The sequence below is a fragment of the Dipodomys merriami genome, unplaced genomic scaffold, assembly GCF_024711535.1.
Source record: "Dipodomys merriami isolate MVZ:Mamm:240054 unplaced genomic scaffold, mDipMer1.0.p SCAF_16, whole genome shotgun sequence".
NCBI lineage: Eukaryota > Metazoa > Chordata > Mammalia > Rodentia > Heteromyidae > Dipodomys > Dipodomys merriami.
This window is the reverse complement of record NW_027202937.1, coordinates 18,651,445-18,671,795: the sequence shown is the minus strand read 5'-3', so window position 1 is coordinate 18,671,795 and position 20,351 is coordinate 18,651,445. Positions and strand designations below refer to the sequence as shown.

Here is a 20,351-nt window from a genome sequence, read left to right as displayed (position 1 = left end):
GGGCCTTGAACCACAATCCCTCTCGCCAGGCCTGGCTGCAGTATAAGGTCTGAGCGCTATAGAACTCATCTATAGGAAATAATAGACTGAATTCTTGTTAGATAATGGGCTGGATAGTCGAGGCAACTGTGTTGTGTGTATAATTCTCCTAAGTTCTTCCTGAGACCTGGTATTTAGTCACCTTCCAATTAGTTTTTCCATTAAAGAATGCTATGATCTTGGTTTGAGTGTCTAAAATTTCAATAAGTGGTTTTCTTCAAAGTTTAATTTTATAAGATTTAAGAAACTTGCCCAACTTTGTAGTTTTTGCACTGTCCTTAAAGGAAGAAAATATTCTTTTAATTGGTTCTGCTAATGTGAATGCCCTTTCAAATATGAAAAAATAAAGCAAGAGGGGAAAGTTGATTATTTCTATAATTGGATTTTCTCTTGAATAAAATGATTTCACCTACTTTATCTTTCTGACTTAAGGGATGAGGCTGGGGGCCAGGCTTCCTTGCTATTGTAGTCAGAAGCAGTCAAAAGCAGGTATGGTCGGTTCCAGGGTATCAGAATGGCATATTGGTTTGTGCTGTAATTAATTACTGATGCTGAATATACTTTGGCCCCTGCTTTCATTCCCAAATCTGAATTTCCACTGTGTGCAAAATAATTCCATCCAGGAAGAATTCTAATTACTTTAGTAATTATCATCTTATCTCTAAATGGAATTCAGACATTTGCTGCAGTTTATGAATGTTAGAAATGTTTCATTTCCTTTCACCTTGAATAACAGAAAAATACACATTACTGAATTCAGCTTCATTGAACCTTATAATTCATGTTGCCATGACAACAGAAAAACTCATATAAGAATTGTGTTAACAGTACCATAGACATCAAACACCTTCCCTCCATCCAGCAGCGTCAGAAAATGATTTTAATAACATGTATAAAAATTCCATGAAATTTAATATGGTTCCTTTTAACTATCATAATAGTATTATCCAGTATGCTTACTTTTAATTTTTAAAGCAATATCTTTGGTCTTATGTAAGGCTTTGTGTTCATTCCAAAACATTTGCCATGGAATGTAAGCCTAGTGTTACTGGGAGAAAAACTCCCTTAACATTGTAGTTATTTAATTTTTTTGTTAACAGTTGATGATTCATTTGATTTTTGCTTGAAGCCAAACTGTATATTTTGGATTCACACCAGGTTTAGGAAGGTAATAGATGACACTAAATCTCTGGTGTTGCCTTTTCTATTTGTCCCCACCCTTTATTTTTTTTAAAGCATATTTGACAGCTATTTTTCTTTTGAGTCTCAGAAGCAATTTTCCCATATACTTGAGCAATTTTTGGTACTGGGATTTAAGACACTTTTTGGTTTGGTTTTGTCCTTTTAAATTCTAGTCTCATTTGCAAAATGTTAGCAAGTCATTTGCTATTGTGTCCTTCCCTTCTGTCACACATGATATTTTACAGTGAAACAGTAAAATTGGATCAAATTTAAATGATTTCACTAAATGATCAAATTTAACTGGATATTTTTAAGTTATTGAAAGTTTTATTGCTTTCAAAAATAGGAAATAACTTTAAGAAACTATTTAGTACCAAGTTTTTCTGAGAGGCATTGAATGCCTATCTTTGATTATATCATATATCATTAATATGTATGCTAACAAGAAGATATTGTCTAGTATGTGAAAAAATGTTTTTTTAAAACAGGTAGGGTTAAACTTCTCTTAGAGCCAAAAATTGTTATAGCTATTCTCTAAAACAAATTCATAATTATTTATAGAAATACATTTATATAATTTATGCTCTTTTTTATCATTTGCAGAGAAATAAGGTTGAGGTTTTTTGAAGGCCTGTCTTTTTATTATTAATTGCTCATTGATTTTTATTAGAGAATGTGGTATGTAAATGTGGTACTAAAGGGGAAGAATATGAACATTGGTAAATGTGATGGTTTAGATTAGAGTTGTTACAGGAAGAATAAACTACATTACACTAGTATTTCTAACAGGGAATAGTGAACTTGGGACTCATTTTGTATTAGTTACTTTCTATGATATTCAACACTGTGAAATTGATTACACCTGACATTTGTCTGCTTGCCCATCAAGCAAGTAATATGACTCAAGATCAAACTGAATCTATTACTACCATTTCAACTCAGATTAGTTGGATACATTGTTTTCTTTGTTTTAGTAGAAATGTATAATGAACAGATTGTAACTAGATCAATCACCTTACTGCCCTATAATCTACTTTCCTGATATTTTTTGGTTGATCTAAAAGTGCTCTCAGAAATGATTAGCAATCTCATTTGGGTCTTAGGTGCCTTTAAGAATAAGAAAAACACAAGGGAAGCGATGACATTGTCCAAAAAAAAAAAAAAGTACTCTTTACCTGACTTATGTAACTGCAATCCCTCTGTACATCACCTTTATAATAACAATAAAAATGTTTAATAAAGAATCAGAAGAATATTATGACCACCACTCCCCCAAGAAAAATACACATAAAATTTTATATACAACTAGATAGGGCCCTGACATGGAAGAAATTTAGTGATATTGCCAAAAACAAACCAGTTTTGGCAAAGCACTTTATCTTACATTTTAATCTTCATTGATTAGAAACATGCCATTCTGCCACTATCACTGTAAGATAGTTTACATTAAGAGGGTGGTTCTAGGTCCTTAAGAAAATTACTCCCTGATTAAAGAATAGGAGGAAGGAAGGAAGGAAGGGAGGGAGGGAGGGAGGAAAGGAGGAAGGAAGGAAGGAAGGAAGGAAGGAAGGAAGGAAGGAAGGAAGGAAGGAAGGAAGGAAGGGAGGGAGGGAGGAAGGGAGGGAGGGAGGGAGGAGGGGAAAGAGAGGAATGAACTGAGAAAAGACCCAAGACTGGAGACATAATGGACAATGGATGTTAGGGAGGGACGGAGAGGGAGGGAGGGAGGGATCTGTTTAATTGAGCAAACTTCCAAATAGAAAATTTCATGAACAACTTCTCTTTAAGCTGGTTACTTTTTGTTTCCTGTGCTGTGACTTGAATTCAGGGCCTCATGCTTACTCGCTCAGCTGGCACTCTACCACTTGAGCTATTCCTCCAGCCCAGTTTTTAGCTATGGTTTTGTTCTAACCTGGCTAGCTTCAATTGCAAATCTTCCAAACCTCAGCCTGTTGTCTAGCTAGATGTGAGCCATCTGTGCCTGACTTAATCTGGTTACTTTTATGTAAAACCTTGAGATAAGATTATTTTTTAGTTTTCAACTTGTAATGGCCAATTTTATTTGTGCAATCTCTTTTAATATTGTAAACTTTCAGAAATACAAAGTGCCAGTATGATCCATTCATTAGATATTTTAGGACTTTTGTCACATTTCCCTGTAGCCAGAATGTTAATCAGATTTGGAGCCTTTTTAAATTCCTTACACTTTACATATAAACCAGCTCACCAAATGTCAGCTTCTTCCAATTTTAGTTAATATCATTTGTGATAAAGACAAACTAATTATATTTAAGGTCTTTTTATCTCCTATGTTCTCATCATATGCTTCTTCTATAATTTTCTAATACTTACCTGTGACACTAGGTAACCTCAAATGTGAGCAGAAATATGGACCATAGGTGTGAGGTGGTGGAGAAGTACAGGTCAAGAGTAGTTGGTGCGAGTGGATTCCTCACTTCTGTTAGTCTCTTGGGGAATCAGACAGTCCTTAAGTACCTACTGTCTTGTCAGCTGCAAGCTTAAATTCCTTTAATTCATTACTTCCCTCCATCCTCACAACCATGCAGGCAAGCATGAGTGGTAGAAGATAGCCTATGTCTGAATTCTGATATCTCTGACACTGTTGCCACTGTTTATCTTGGAACCATCTGCAAAAGGAATAATGTCATCTACTTGTTTTTTGATGAATAATGATAATGAGAGGAACAAAACTAAGCCATATCTTGGAATAAATTCAACCTGTAACCAGTTAGGTTTAAAGTATCTTTTTTTTAAACTCAAAATTAATAGTAAAAACAGTACCAATTGAGTTGGAAATTTCAGATTTGAATTCAAATTGTACCAGCAATGGCCTGGTAACCTTTCTAAATCTTTTAACTTCTATAGACCCAAGTATCTTCCCTTTAAAATACAATTCCAACAAAGAAAAACCTCTTTTGTCCATATCTTAGGGTTCATTTCACTTAACATCATCTTTGTCATATGTACATAGCTTTTGAGCTTCTCTGCTCATCTGATAAGATTATCCTAGACATACTAATTGTAGGTATCACTATATTATAGCAAATGGTATATAAAAATTATTAATAATAACTTCTGATCAGCCAGTACTTACAGCACATTGAGATTTTAAGGGCATCAGTGACTTGGATTAGAACAATTGCTTTAGGTAATGAGTGACCAAGTCTTCAGATCAGATTTGTCCTTTACTTAAAACTAATTCTGACCAGTCACTGGTGGCTCACACCTGTAATCCTGTGTACTCAGGAGGCTGAGATCTGAGGGTCACAATTTGAAGCCAGTCCAGGAGATTCTTATCTCCAATTAACCAGCAAAAAAACCCACAAGTTGACAGTGGTAGAGTGCTAGCTAGCCTTGAGCAAAAAAGCTCAGGGACAGCACCCAGACCCTGTATTCAAGCTTGATGACTGATCCCAATCCTCCCCTCCCCCCCCAAAAAAATCATGATTCTGTAACTGCTTCTTTCTGCTGGTACTTTCCCCGTTTTTCATGGAGACTGACACTGAATCTCTCTCATAGAAAGGTATATTTAACAAAATAGTGGTTGTTAGCATAGTGTCTGGCACTTATGTTTTTATAATAGTGATAGTTGTTAACATCTCTTTAAAGGGTTTTGATGTTCATTGCCAATGTATGTTGGACACTGTGGCCATTCTGAGCCCTGTTTACTAACACACTAAACTGATCTGTGGATGCTTCTACTGTAGTGAGCTGCTCAGAGGCATGCAGTTGGCCAGTTAGGAACCATCTTAGTTAGGCCAGGGAAGATCTTCCTCCCAGACAGCCATATGTAAAAGACTGGAAATGAACTCCCAAGCTATACTGGTCTTTGTCTTGATTACTCATAATGACATTTCAGCCTTTATCTATGTGTAGGGTTTTTTTTTTTTTCTTTTAGAAATTGAGTGCTTTTTCCTCTTTGAGCTCAGGTCATTTAAGATGTTTTTCTTCATAAAACTATGATAGCAGTACACTATGATGGAAATTATCTTTACAACTTCAGCAGGGGGAGAGAGAGGGATAGTAGGAAAAAAGCAAAGGAGGGGGTAACAATGTTTGACAAGAAATATACTTATTACTTACTCACGTAACTGTACCCCCTCTATAAGCATCTTTACAATAAAATAAAATTTTTTAAAACTATGATAGTAAATTCAGTATTACTGATAAAATTCTGATTTGATATTAATAAGTTGAATTATTTCTCCTGTTTCTTCTGTCAATATAAAGAGACTAATTTTTTCCTCCTGTCACATGATTATACTTAAGAAATGTCTTAAGTTCTCTTTCTTCAAGTCTTTGAGTGATTTCACGCCCTGAACATACTTTTCTGCCTTAGCATTTTGTTTAATATCTTTCCCTTTTGCCCTTCTTTGTCCACATTGTATTTTTTTACTATATCTTGTCAGTTGTTCAGCCCTGAAGACTTCTTTACAAGAATATTAGAGACTGGATTCCTGCATTCTCCCTGTCTTCAAAAAACATTTCTCCTCCAAATCTTGGGTATAGTTTATACAGCATACAACCTTCACACAATGGAAGTGTATACTTTTTAGATTTTCTTTGTGAATATATACAGTTGTACACCTATGACCACAATTCACTTTTAGAATACTTTCATTATGCCTGTTTGCAGGTAGTTGTGTTCCCTAACTGTAAGTCCAGGCAACCTTGATCTTGAAATTTCATATAAATAGAATCATAAGGAGACCTTCCTGTCTTTCCTCTTGTACTTGAGAATGTTTTTGAGATTCATGCATGTGGGTGTATGATCTTTTATTTGAATGTCAGTTTCATTCTGTGGCAATACCACATTTGATGTACCCCTTCAACAGTTAATAGACCTCTAAACTGTTTCCAGTTGGTTCTACTGTGAAGAATAACACTGAGAAAATTCACATAGAAGTCTGTGGGGACATACATGTTTATTTTTCTTGGGTAAATAACTTAGGAATGGAATTTCAGGTCACATAAGTGTTATGATTTCCAAAACTGTTTTCCAAAAATGCATGCACCATTTTACATTCTCAGCAATAACGGATGAGAGTTTGTTTCTCCATATGTAGCAATATGTATTCTTTTCCAGCCTTTCTTCAATACAGCCATTCTACTGAATGTATTTTCCTGACTACTAATGTCTGGGTAGCTTGTAGTATGCCTGTCTCCTGTTCCCATCTGTGTATATCTTTTAGTGCTGATTTTTTTGTTGTTATTTGTCTTTTTATTAATACAAGGCCCCTCAGTTCAAGCCAGAGTACAGACCAAAAAAAAAAAAACCCAAAACACCTCAAGTATATTATTTTATTTTTTCTTAACCCAGGCCATCTGCTCATGGAGTTTGGTGTGTTATGTTTTATCTTGATGACAAAATACTAAGAGATTGAACTACTAATTCAGTTTTGTAATAGACAAAAGGATATTCATATGGCCTTCTTGATTCCATTTTCAGTTCCATTCTAACTTAATACTTTCAAAGAAATTTTCAAATTTTGCATTTATTGATGTATAATTTTTTATAATACTTGTGAGTTCTCTTAATGCTCACAATATTTGTAGTAAGGATATCACTTCATGCCTGAAGTTGGTGTTTCATGTCTTTTTCATGATCCTATTTAATGCTTTAGTCATTTTTAGTTTTTTTCCCAAAGATAAACCTTTTACATTTACTGATTTTTCATTTTTTTTTCCTCTGACTTACATTGTTCTTTCTCTTTGTTTTACTTTAAGTATAGTTTGAAATTATAATTATTGACTTTATACCTTTCTAACACAAAACATTAAATGTATTTAGATACATTTTCATTTTTACTCAGTTCATGATATATTTTCCCTACCTACCTCAAAGTTTCTTTCCCTAATACTCGAGATAAATTTTAACATGGCCAAAATAACTTTTTAAAAATCATGTATGGTTGTTTATGCCTACTACTTTTATCAGTGGCTACAATTCTTTGCTGTTCATTTTTATCCTTTTCTTTTGAGGTAAGTAACATATGTTATAGTCCTAATTTTTCACATGGAGAATTTGAAACACATAACTTCTTGACTTACAGACTGAAGTAGAACTTCTCTCATATTTTTTGCCAATAAAACACCAAATGATAAGTAAAAATTCGGAAAAGTTTGAATTCCAATATTGAAAGTCGAGTGTATGTGTAGGTATGTGTTTTTATTCAAGGTAAAATAGTTAACTCTTAAAATGTGTAGATTTTTCTTAAGTCCTAGCCTAGGGCTAGCAAACAAGAGGTACTATGTGTAAGGTCCTCTCCTGGATGGCGAGCAGACTCCACCCTCCTCGCAGCAAAGTCTCCACCCAGTACCTGCGTTACCTAGGCAACTGGGACACCTGGAAGAGGTCACGTCTGCATCTGCTGAGGTCACATCTGAATTTGATGTGGCCACACCTTTCCCCACCCATACCCTACATAAGGGCTAGCCCAGGCCCAGACCCTCCCTTTTTTAGCTCTTGCTGCTCTTCTCTTGCTCTCTTGCTGCCCCCTCTTTTTTCTCTCTGTTCGTTTCTAGCTCTTGCTGCTCTTTTCTTGCTCTCTTGCTCTCTCTCTTTCCCAGCCACGTGGAGTGCCAACCTTGCCTGGTCCCAGCAGATCTACCCCTTACCTGAATACCACGTGAGTGCTACTGTTCTTACCCCTCTCTCTGCTCTTTTCTCTCTCTTTCCTCTCTTCCCAGCTCTCTCTCATTCCCAGGCCTTTCCCAGCCACGTGGAGTGCCACCCTTGCCTGGTCCAAGCAGGTCTACTAAATAAACCTACCCCTTATCTGAATACCACGTGCGTGCTGGTGCTGTTCTTACTCGGTTACCTCTTTTTAAAAACCTAACATAAATGGTGCCGTGACTCGGATAAAGGCTTAAAGTCAGGATAGCTGGGATTTCTCTGTTTTTTCCCTCTTTTTTCTTTTTTTTTTTGTTCTTCCCTTTTTGCTCTGAGGAATACCCGCAGTTCTGACGGCCTTTTGCGAACCAGTCTGTCTGCGGCGGAATCAACGCATCGATACCATTGCTGCCTTCACATCCACGTACACAGTTTTTGCTACTGCAATGGTAAATGATCAGAAGTCTGTTTACTTTCGGGCTCTCTTTGCTTCTCTCTCTGCCATTCATGTCCAACTTTCCCTATCTCTCCCTTTCTCTTTTCTACAACTTTTTGGCTTGTGCCTTGAAGAGTGCGAACTGCCTTCTCTGGGAGGAGACCAAATTCCAGCCTTTTACCCCTATTGTCGCTCATGAGACTTCTCCAGATTTCATCTAAGGACTCACGCCACCAAGGGACAGCTGCTGCTCACTGCCTTCTCTGGGAGGAGACCAAATTCCAGCCTTTTACCCCTATTGTCGACGCCCCTTGTCAGCAGGAAGTAGCCAGAGAGAATCCTCGCCCTATTTCATGATTATTAAAAGGCTGGAATGTAAGGTCCTCTCCTGGATGGCGAGCAGACTCCACCCTCCTCGCAGCAAAGTCTCCACCCAGTACCTGCGTTACCTAGGCAACTGGGACACCTGGAAGAGGTCACGTCTGCATCTGCTGAGGTCACATCTGAATTTGATGTGGCCACACCTTTCCCCACCCATACCCTACATAAGGGCTAGCCCAGGCCCAGACCCTCCCTTTTTTAGCTCTTGCTGCTCTTCTCTTGCTCTCTTGCTGCCCCCTCTTTTTTCTCTCTGTTCGTTTCTAGCTCTTGCTGCTCTTTTCTTGCTCTCTTGCTCTCTCTCTTTCCCAGCCACGTGGAGTGCCAACCTTGCCTGGTCCCAGCAGATCTACCCCTTACCTGAATACCACGTGAGTGCTACTGTTCTTACCCCTCTCTCTGCTCTTTTCTCTCTCTTTCCTCTCTTCCCAGCTCTCTCTCATTCCCAGGCCTTTCCCAGCCACGTGGAGTGCCACCCTTGCCTGGTCCAAGCAGGTCTACTAAATAAACCTACCCCTTATCTGAATACCACGTGCGTGCTGGTGCTGTTCTTACTCGGTTACCTCTTTTTAAAAACCTAACACTATGGCTACACATACCTGACAGTTTCATAACTGAATGTGACACTACTTCTGATAAGGTCAGGTGCATAATTGAGTCAAAAAATTCTTGTTTTTAACAGAACATTTTCGTTCACATGTTTATTTCAGAATTTTTTCCCAAACTACTATGAAAACAGAAATGTAGAAAGTTGTTTTAAATTTACGAACACATATTGCTTAGTGATTACATATATTATACTTCATAAAATTTGTGGAAATGACAGTTTCAAATTTTTGAGTGTTTTGAAAATTCAGAGCTTCTCAAAAGCAGTGTTTATCCCAAATTAGCATCCCAAATATTTGGATTAATATTCTGTTTTACACTTCTTATAATTTCCTCTTAGCCACTTAAGTCATCAGATATCAACTTAGAGTTTTCTCTATTTGAAACTTCTGAGATTTTCCCTTACTGAGGAGAAATACTTGCTAGGCAATTAACTGTGTAAATGAGGTTTTATGTTCACCTAAGGGGCCAAATTATTTTCAATAATGTAAGTGGCATCATTTACATATTTATTAATGTATAGATGAGCCTCATCTAATGTTAGGGTGCAGTCTCTACTTCCAATACATCTCATAAGCTATATGTTTTTTACATAGTTAGAAACCAATTAAACTGTTTATCCTTATTAAATAATATAATGCAATATAACCCTTCCCCTCTTGTAATATCAATCCATTTTCCATACAGATTATCAAATACATTCTCATATTCAACATCTCCTTCTTTAACAATTATTATGACCTCCTATAAAGGTTTGTCTTTCCCCACCGCTTCCCCCTGACACATTGGACCCAAAGGCCAAAGTAAGCAGGTGTTACAAAATATTTAGCTCCACTCATGGTTCAAGAAGGATGGGAAGTCAGTGTGGGACTTTCCTTTGGGAATCACCATAATCTGTTGCCACTTTCATTCCAACACACAGCTTATGACAATAGCCAATTGTCCTTGTGTCTGCAGCATTTTAGTTTCTTACTTTTTAAAAAAATTTCCTGGGGAAGATGGACGTCTTAGTTATTATCTGCTATTAATCTATTATTTACTCCTCTTACTGTAGTTGTGGATTTCTTTTGTTCAGAACTAGTTAAAAGGCAAGTGAAAACCCAGTTAATTGAAAATTATATCAGGATCATTGTTTTCATAAACTGACATGTTAGATTGAAACCCCTTTATAACAACTCCCTAAATATAATAAAAATGAAACAAAACTATTTATATAATTTTTCTCTCATGTCTTTTGTCTAGAAAAATGATCTTTTAATATGCATCATACTATAAAAGCATAAGAGCTGAATAGATTTTCAAATGTAAGATTGATGATTAGATGTGAACAAGGGAAAAATATATCCATATCACAGGAAGATTTTTAAATGATTTTCTAATGTTTATCTGTCTCTTTTATTTATCATCAGAAAGAAAAGCCCCACTGCTTGAAATCTATACTAAAGTTCAGCCAAATTAACACTAGATGAGACAAAACATATTAGAGGAATAAAATATTTTCTGAAACAAATTTTTCTTACTTCTTTCATACAGACATAGTATGCATCATGTACAAAGCTGTAGGTTTAATTAGGAATTCAGTATTCTGACTTTGTTCATTTATATCCCTTTTTCTCTCTTATGCCACAAAATATTGATATTCTGTATGGATCTTCATTTATGTGATCAGAAATTTGGTATAGGTATTCATTGTATTATTTGAAATGCTTTTCTTGTATTCATAGCTCCCAATTTTTAATACTTAATATTCTGTGATTATTGTTCTGTTAAATACAAGTGGACATTGTAGTATTGTAGCACACTAGTGACCACAGAGACAATAACTCCCAAGCCACTAACATCTAGGCCTATCAAAAACAAAGGCAACTTCCCACTCACACTTTGCACCTAAGTGTGAAAATACAACAAGCAAGTATTACTGTTCACTGATGAGAAGTCTCAGCCACTAATATGAGAGAACACAGTACAAGAATCTGGAAGAAATTGGTACAAATTCAGGGAGCAGAAAAATTAGGAAGACTTTAATGATATCGTCAGATAAGTAAGAAAAGATGTTTTATCTCTAAAACAAAAACAGGATACTATGAAAAGGAAAGTGGGAGAATAAGAAAGAAATATGAGAAATGAAAACTATAATATTGAATTCACCTTTTAGTAGAAGAATGTAAAATACGCTTAGATAAATTTTCCAGAAACCAGAAATAGTGGACATATATGGAAAATAGGAGAAAAAGCTGGATATCTATCCAGTAGTTTCAGCATTCAATAATGAAGAGTCCAACATTCAATAATGAAGAGTCTGTAAGAAAGATAAATTATTATAAAAATAATGTAAGATAATTTCATAGACTGAGAAACCATGAATCTCCAGATTGTGCCTTGTAAACATTTATGTCCTAATCCAAAGCATATTGTGTCATGAAATAATAAACACTGAAAATAAAATTGCTACTTAAAAAGTGTGGCTTACTGGTAGAATCTTTGCCTACAATTCATGAAGCCTGGGTTTGATTCCTCAGTACCACATAAACAGAAAAGGCTGGAAGCTGTGTTGTGGTTCAAGTGGTAGAGTGCTAGCCTTGAGCAAAAGAAGCCCAGGTACAGTGCCCAGGCCTTGAGTTCAAGCCCCAGGACTAGCAAAAATGAGAGAGAGTAGTAGGGCCATGTAAATAAACAAGTGTGCAGGGCTAGGAGGTAGCTCAGTGATAAAGCCACTGCCTCCTAGCATGAACTTATTCCCTGGGTTCAGTCCCCAGTACTACTTCAAAAATGCAAAACTCAAAACAAACAGCAACAACAAAAAAATATATCAGAGTGAATTTGGCTATGCCAGCTTTAACACATGCAAAATCCTGACAAGTGATCAGGAGTGATCAGCTTGGAGTGCTGTGTACCACCGAGCTTACCACACTGTGGATTGGGCATGTTCCTGAGGACATGTTGAAGACAGCATGTCTATACTGAGAGGAAGCAGTTTTGCCCTGTCACTGAAGGCATACACAGGGTGAGGTGGGTAATGAAGATTTAAAAAGACATATAGCCATGAACACAGGAAAGAAACAAAGGAAGACCATGAAGCAGCGTTCAAAGATAACAGCAATTAATCATAAAAGCAGTATATACCTGAAGATAGCAGAAGTGGCATTTTCAGAAAGGAAAAAACAGTGGATTGATGAATTATATAGTGTCCACAAATAGTATTGATTTTTCACAAATCTGATGGGGCTTGTGGAAAACACTAGCTTAGGAATGTAGAATATTAAGCATAATTTTAAATAAATTATTTAAATAATTTATGTTAATTTTTAATAAATTATTTAAATTTAAATAATTAACTCTAAAACTTTGATAAATAAAACTTTGTGGTATACCACTGAACTCTGGTGAACAATACATTTGCAGCTCTACCACCAGAATTGCTATTAATTTAACTGGAAATTGTACACCAATTATATTGGAAGTGAAGGCTAGTATACTTTAGGAGCTAAACTCTCATCTATTGTAATATACCTAAAAATCAATGGATCTAGAAATAACAGGAGAAGCATGTCTTAAATGCAGTGGCAAGAACAACGACATTAGACATAAACATCTTTGAGGATGGCCAAGGGACCACTGTTTCTTATAGCTAACTTTTAGTATTTGGAGCTTTTCAAAACTATTTACTAGTGGTTCCTTTCCTCAAAATAAAATGTAATTTTAAAACTAAGACTATTTAAAATGTCAGGGCTATGAAATAATTATGGCTTTCTAGTCAATTTTTTACATTTTTCTTTTGTTATTTTTTAGGGTTCCTGGAATAACAATTGCTACAGATATTATCTGTGGTTTTCCTGGAGAAACAGATCAGGATTTTCAAGAAACAGTGAAACTTGTGGAGGAGTACAGATTCCCAAGTCTCTTTATTAACCAGTTTTACCCAAGACCAGGAACTCCTGCTGCAAAGGCAGAACAAGTCCCGGCACAAGTGGTAAGATACTTTACTTGTCATGTCTCAGTTTGTTCCAATGACTATAAAAATGCAGCTGCATAGCCTACCCCGCCCTGAAGTTATGAAATACTGGGAGAATTCCATGTTGGGCGGGGGAACCATGAAAGAGTTAAATGACTGTAGGCAACGAAATGTCACCTTTTCTTCTTTTGAAGAGTAAAATCCAAATATTTTTAAAAATTACTATCTAGGATTAACTTGCAAGTACATGATAAATATTTGGATGTTTCAAAATCAAGCAACATTTAAATATCTGTAGGCAAGGGCTGGGAATGCAACTCAGTGGCAAAATACTTTGGGTTCTAACCTCTGCACCACAAAATAAATGAATTAATTAAAAGTAAAATACCTGTGAGCAAATAGGCTTTATATTTCCCTCTTTCTCATCATTTATTACTTAAGGCAGTCCTATGCTTTTCTTCCTCCTCCATGGAATATATGTGATACATTCTCATTTGTCTACCAGTCACATCTATTTCATTCACCCAGTCAGGAGTATACCACATCCTCAGTGAAGCTGCTTCCTTCCTTTCATGCTCATAGATAAATAAGAATAATATTACTCAAAGTACACGTGAGTGAGTTTGAGCTATAATAAAGGCAAACTAATTTCCCAGAATGTCCTAGAATGAATGATTTCAAGACAAACATTGGTTTCTATATTCATAGGCTGAAGGGAGAAAAATGTACAATTAGCCTTACAAGGATATAGAATTTTTTAACTGTAAATTTTCTGTTGTTTCAAAAACTATGCATTGCCATTACTTTCCCTTAGTAGCTTTCATGAGTAAATAGTAAAAGGAATAACCTAAATCTTGTTACTGTTGGTTTTTAGTATGCAGATATTTATATATGAGTATCAAAATAATATATATCACTTCAATATTTTATTGACCACATCCTTGTATGTTGTACACATACATGTATGTGCATATGTGTGTATGGAGAGAAAGAGAGATTGTATTCATGTGTATTGATTCCTTAAACAACGTACTCAACAGTTTTGTGGGGTTTCCCTAGCTTTCACTGAAGTTTACTTTATTAGACACAGAACACCATCAATAGGTCTGGTGTGTCTGACATAACCCAGAAGGGTTGTGTTTAATCTCCCTCCAGAGTACTTTTCTTTGTATTTATCTTTCTTGGTTTCTTTTTGCTCATCCTGTCTGTGCCCTGATCTTTTTGCAAGGTTTAGAAATCTCAGCCATGCTCTCTTCAGATAGTTCTTCCTTCATCTCTCCTTCAGAATCAGCTGTAATACATGACAGGTATTTTCATTACGGTTCCCAATGTCTGCTGTTATGTCCTTGTCTGTATTTTTCATTTCTCTTTTCTTTGTGTTTTTCTCTCTTCTCCTGTTTCTTTGGTATTTGATATTCAGAACCATCCACCAGCCCAAAGCAGCAGTGGCCTGAGCCACAGCACTGCTTTTACCAGAGGCCATGTGACAGTCAGCTTTCTGTTACTGCAACAAAGTACCTGATTAATCAACTTATGAAAAGAAAGGTTTCTTTTGGCTCATAATTTTAGAAGTTCTTATAAACAGATTCATGACTTTGGGGCCTGTGGTGAGGTATTCTATCTTGGTAGAAAAATGTGGCAAAGGAGGCTGCTTCCTTCATGGCAGCCAGGAAGTAAAAGAGAGGGGAACAGAGGCCAGTATCCCCTTCAGAGACATGACTCCAACTGCCTACTTCTCTCCACTACTCCTCACCTCCTGGAAAGGTGGTTCTCTCTCCCAACGAATAGCTTTTGGGGACATTACAGTCCCAAACTATGATAGGCAGCACCCTATGAACTCTCAAGCCCACCCACATACCTGCTCCTTCTCAAGTCTTCATCTTTGGATGAATTGGATACATTCATATTTGTGAAAGTACTGTTCTAATTCTCTAGCCCTATTTCATCTGTTTTTGACCTGCTATTAAGCCCATCTATTGGCTTTCTAACTTTTGTCAATATTTTACTTCCAGAATTACAATTGGTTATTTTTCATAGATTCCAGTATTCTGGTTAAGGTTTTTATATTTTCCTGTAGATATTTAAACATATTAAAGTACTTTCGGAGTTTTCCAGTGTCTCCATCCAATGTAGATTTGTTTCATTTGTTTTTGCCTTATTTTGTTTTATTCCTTCTGCCATTCTTAATTCCATCTCAAGGTGCCCGGTAATTTTTGTTGAATAATGACCATTGTTTACAAAAACAAAACAAGAAAATACTTCTATAGATTCTGATTTTATTCCACCGTCCTCCAAGGAATTTTTAATTCTACCTCTACCATAAGGTAAAAACTGATTATTTTAATCTGAAGGGTTAGTTTTCAGTCTTTCTGAGGATTGGTTCATTTCCTTACTTGCTCTAATTTTCTGAATATAGCCAGAGGTGGACTATTGTTTAACATCAATCATGGGAAGGAATCTAATTGTAACATTTGATAGTTCCCATAATATAAATACTTCCACTATTGCCAATTTCAAGCTGAAATTATACATGGAGATCAGTTAAAAATGTGTAAAACCAACTTTTTGGAACTGATTCAAAGCAGATCTAGTATACAACCAGAACCATTTCTGGGTGATCCTGAGAAAGGACCACTTCTGGGTTCTTTCTCAAATTATGGCACTGGGTTCTTTCTCAAATTATGGCACTTCCTTTAGCTTCCATCTTTGTCTCCTCAGCCTCATGAGATTTTGCCAGGCTCTGCATAGTTTCTCAGCTTCTTAGCTTTTGCTTGGTTCCTCAGGCTCCTAGGATTTCCCTCAAAACTGATTAGTGCCAGGGAGGAAAACATAGCTCCTAATATCTCTTTCTCCTTCTCCAAGGTCTTGGTCCTTCCGATCCTTATTATCTTGGTAGCTCTTGGATGTTCAAATATTCTATATTATAAATTTCATCCACCTTCCCTAATTGTTCTTGGCAAGGATATTTGTCTTATACAAGCTGCTTTGTCTTAACTAGAACAGAACTCATTGCATAAAATCAGCTTTCCAATTCTTCCTTTTTTTTTGTTTGTTTGTTTTTTTGGTCATTTGTTTTAGCTTCTAAACATAGATCCCTTAGTATCTTCCTTACATTTTTAGACCTCAATCATTAAGTCCTGGTGTAGCAAAATTAATTTTAAAAGTTTTAGATTTCACAGAAAAAATTGAATAGGGAGTACACAGGGTTGCCATAGATTGTTTACCATCAGACATGCACAGCCTTCATCATTACAGCCCTCCCCCACAATGTTGATTGACAACATATACCATTTCTTCTTGGAATCAATAGTTTACCTTAGGGCCTACTTTTCTTGAAGATAATCTGCATTTGTGCAAGTAGTAATAACCATATATCTACCATTGTAGTATCATCACAGCAGATTCATTGTTCTTATTTTTTTTCTTCATTTCTTTTAGTCTCTAGGGTTTTATCTTTTCCTGAATAATATATATTTGGAAGCATGCCTTAGGTAGCGTCTGCAGATTGGTTTCTGTCACTTAGTAATATGCATGTCAGATTCCTCCATCTCTTCACAGCTTGATAGTGCATTTCATTTTAGCACTGAGTTCTCAGTGCTAAGTAATATCTAGACGTACCGCAGCTTATTTATCCTTTCAGCTCCAAAGGGACATCCTGGTTGCTTCCAAGTTGGGGCAGCTGCAAGAAAAGCTGCTATAAACATCTGTCTGCAGATTCTCCTGCACGATAAACTTTCAGTTCATTTGTGTACATATCAGAGCATGGTTGTTGGATCATGTGGCAAGAAACTGCCATCCTGGCTCCTATAAAAGCTGTGCCACTTTGCATTCCTGCTTGCAGTGGGTGAAAGTTGTGATTGTTTTACATCCAGGCCAGCAATTGAAACTAGTAGTGGGTGAGATTTGAGTGATTGTGATATATACTGCACTATAGCTTGTAATAGTGACTCCCTTTCTGTTAGGAGTAGGGGGTTGATTTGTGTTTGGCTTTTGGCTTTTTTATTTTCTTATGTTGAGCACATATCCTTCCACTAAGCTGTATTTCTAACTCATTGTTGTTTGAATTTGCAGTTCACTGAGGACAGGGTGTTGAACATCTTTCATATGATTATTTACCACCTGTGTTTTCTTTGGTGAGGTGTAAGTTCCAGTCTTTAGCCAATTTTTTTGATCATACTATTTGTTTTCTTATTGTTGAGTTTTAAGAATTCTTTGTATATTTGGGATAGCAATCTTTTATTAGCTATGTGGTTCACAAATAGTTTCTCCCTATCCCTGACTTGTTTCATCACTCTCTTAAAGCAGGAAATGTTCGTTATTTAGCACTTGTTGGAAAAGCTGCCAAACTTTGGGAGAAAGATTTTTTTTTGAGACTATAACTTTTAAGTTCAAGGTTGTGCTAGGACTTCTTGTGATCATGTTTTATTTTATCAGTGTGGGTTCCCAGTATTGAGGTCTCAAGAGCCAGTATTTTCAGATCTTTCATTTATGTTCAACTCTGCATACAGCAGTCACCTTATTAAACCTATTTCCTAAGACTGCTGTGACCAAACTCATCAATGTGGAGGGCTTAAAATAACACAAATTTACTTCTCACACTTCAGAGGCTGGAGCTAAAGGACAAAGACCCACCTCCTCTGAGCCATAAGAAAGGAGCCCTTTCTTTCCTCTTTCTAATTTCTCCTCATTTGCTCACGGTAGCATAGCTTTAGTCTGTCTTCACTGTCACCCAAGATGTTCTAGTGTGTGTTGGTCTTCATACACTGTCTCTTACAAAGACCACCAGTCCTATTGGATTAGGAGCCCATCTTGTTCCTCATCTTAATTTGTTTTATTTATACAACTCTACTTCTAAATTAGGTCTCACTGAGATGCTGAGGTTAGGATTTCAACATAAACTTTTTTTTTTTTTTACTGGATACAGGGTGTGTGTGTGTGTGTGTGTGTGTGTGTGTGTGTGTGTGTGTGTGTGTGTGTGTGTGTGTGTGTGTGTGTGTGTGTGTGTGTGTGTGTGTGTGTGTGTGTGTGTGTGTGTGTGTGTGTGTGTGTGTGTCAATCCAGAACATTCATAGAAATTTCTGCAATTATGCTCTAATTAAAATGGTTGTGTGGAGTTTTATCCTTATTGAATTCAGAAGATTCAATAAAAAGAATCAATAATTAAGATCAGCAATCAAAAACAAAATGTATAATGTATGTTGAGAAGGTTTCATGACAACTTTTATTTCCTTCTTTATTTTTGTGCTACTAGGGTTTGAATTCAAGGCCTTGAACTTGCCAGGCAGGCACTCTACCACTTGAGCCGCACGATCAGCTCCATTGGGTCTTTGTAAAATTCCAAAAACTTTCCAATATTAATTGTTGTTTACTCTGCCTATTTCAGGTATTTTATGAAACTATCTAACTTACTAAACTACAGCACCACTAGAAAATGGATAACAAATTTTTTATATCTGATTTAGTTCTTATCTCCTTATCCAAACCAGTCAATAATTAAAGTAGAATGTGACTTTTTTTTTTTTTTTTGTCACTTGTGGGGCCTGAACTCTGGGCCTGGGTGCTGTCCCTCAACTCTTCAGCTCAAGGTTAGCACTCTACTACTTGAGCCACAGCACCACATCCGGCTTTTTCTGCTTATGCAGTGCTAAGGAATCGAGCCCAGGGCCTTATGCATGCAATCACTCTACCAATGAGCCACCTTCCCAGCTCAGAATGTGACATTTTATGGGAGGAAGATCACAAGTACCAATTTTGCTTTTGGAAATATAAACTACTTGCTTAGATATATTTTATTCCTGTAAAGTCCTAAAATATATTCTTCTCTCGTAATCACATAAAATCAATTTCAATAGATTCTTCTCCTTTCTTCCTAAGTACCTTTATACACACATTAATATAAGTTAATTTCAGTGCTTTCCAGGTATTATGATACAGCTCTGATAAATGTTCTTAATTATGCATATTTATTATCATGCGAATCAACAGGGATAAAATATTGGTCAATTGAATTTTGCATTTGTATAAAGCAAGGGGTATATTTAAATCCTTCATTACATCCTTTTTAAATAAAGTGTAACAGTCTCAAAAAAAAAGTATAGCACTCTCAAATGAAGAATGAAAATTTATTTGTATGAAAAAAAAATTTTTTTTAGCTTTTGCAAGATTATATGTAGGAAGTATAATAGCAAGACCACTTAAACTAAATGAAAGTAACTTTTAACTTTGGGGTGAAGGGTCAAATTTTATTGTTTAGATTTTCTATTATATGAAAACTTCCTTCATTAGTCTTTTTCTTAAGAAATTCCAATGAGCCAAGTACCAGAGACTCATGCCTGTAATACTAGCCACCCAGGAGGCTGAGAACTGAGGATCATGATTTGAAGCCAGCCTGGACAGGTCAGTAAGACCCCTGTCTCCAGTTAACTACCAAAAAAGCTGGAAATGGAGCTGTGGCTCAAATGGTGCAGTGCTATCTTTGAGCAAAAAAGCTCAGGACAGTGTCTAGGCTCTACATTCAAGCCATAGAACTAACATAAATAAAAAGGCATTTCAGTGGTATTTTTAAATTATGGCTGAGCTTTGTAGTCTACTTAGGAAAGTTCAATGAAGTTTAAACAATTCTCTTCATCTTTAGCTATTAATTCATAGACTATCTTTTTTAGAAAATTTTGATACAAAATAATAAAATTGTCATGTGATATTTAAAATGAGCAAAGGGTGGGGGAATTAAAACCCCTTAGATATAACAAGCATGGCTGTTAGAATGTTCATATTGATTTACGTTGATTATCCAGTTCTGATATTAATTCCACCTACTTACTCATCTTTCATCTTGGAATGGAAGAATAATAGTATTGTATCTAAATATATGCCAGTGTAAGAGTCATAGGTCACTCACCAAGCTCCTAGAGTCTATATGTAAGATTGAGGAGACTGCAGATACTTCTGCCTCAGCCAGTGTGAGGATGAGTGTTTTGCAAGGGTGGAGAGACATCCTAGGGTAAAGAGAGGCAGCTTTTCTGAATTACCCATGGTATGTTTTCATGTAGATGACTACATACCTGCTGTATGTATTTAAACCAAAGCAAAAGGTGATACTTAGAATAGATGTGAAATGAAGAATG

At 36.2% G+C, this 20,351-nt stretch overlaps 1 protein-coding gene across 7 annotated transcripts in view; it reads left to right on the top strand.

Annotated features, from left to right (window-relative positions):
* Cdkal1 (CDK5 regulatory subunit associated protein 1 like 1) overlaps positions 1 to 20,351 on the top strand; it is a 732,742-nt gene that overhangs the window by 368,053 nt on the left and 344,338 nt on the right. For all 7 annotated transcript variants that reach the window (XR_011372241.1, XR_011372240.1, XM_070024471.1 and 4 more), the window contains one exon: positions 13,065 to 13,245. Coding sequence is in view for 5 of the 7 variants with exons in the window: in XM_070024471.1 (XP_069880572.1) it covers positions 13,065 to 13,245 (181 nt within the window). In the remaining 2 variants the exon portion in view is untranslated. The remainder of the gene's footprint in view (positions 1 to 13,064; positions 13,246 to 20,351) is intronic.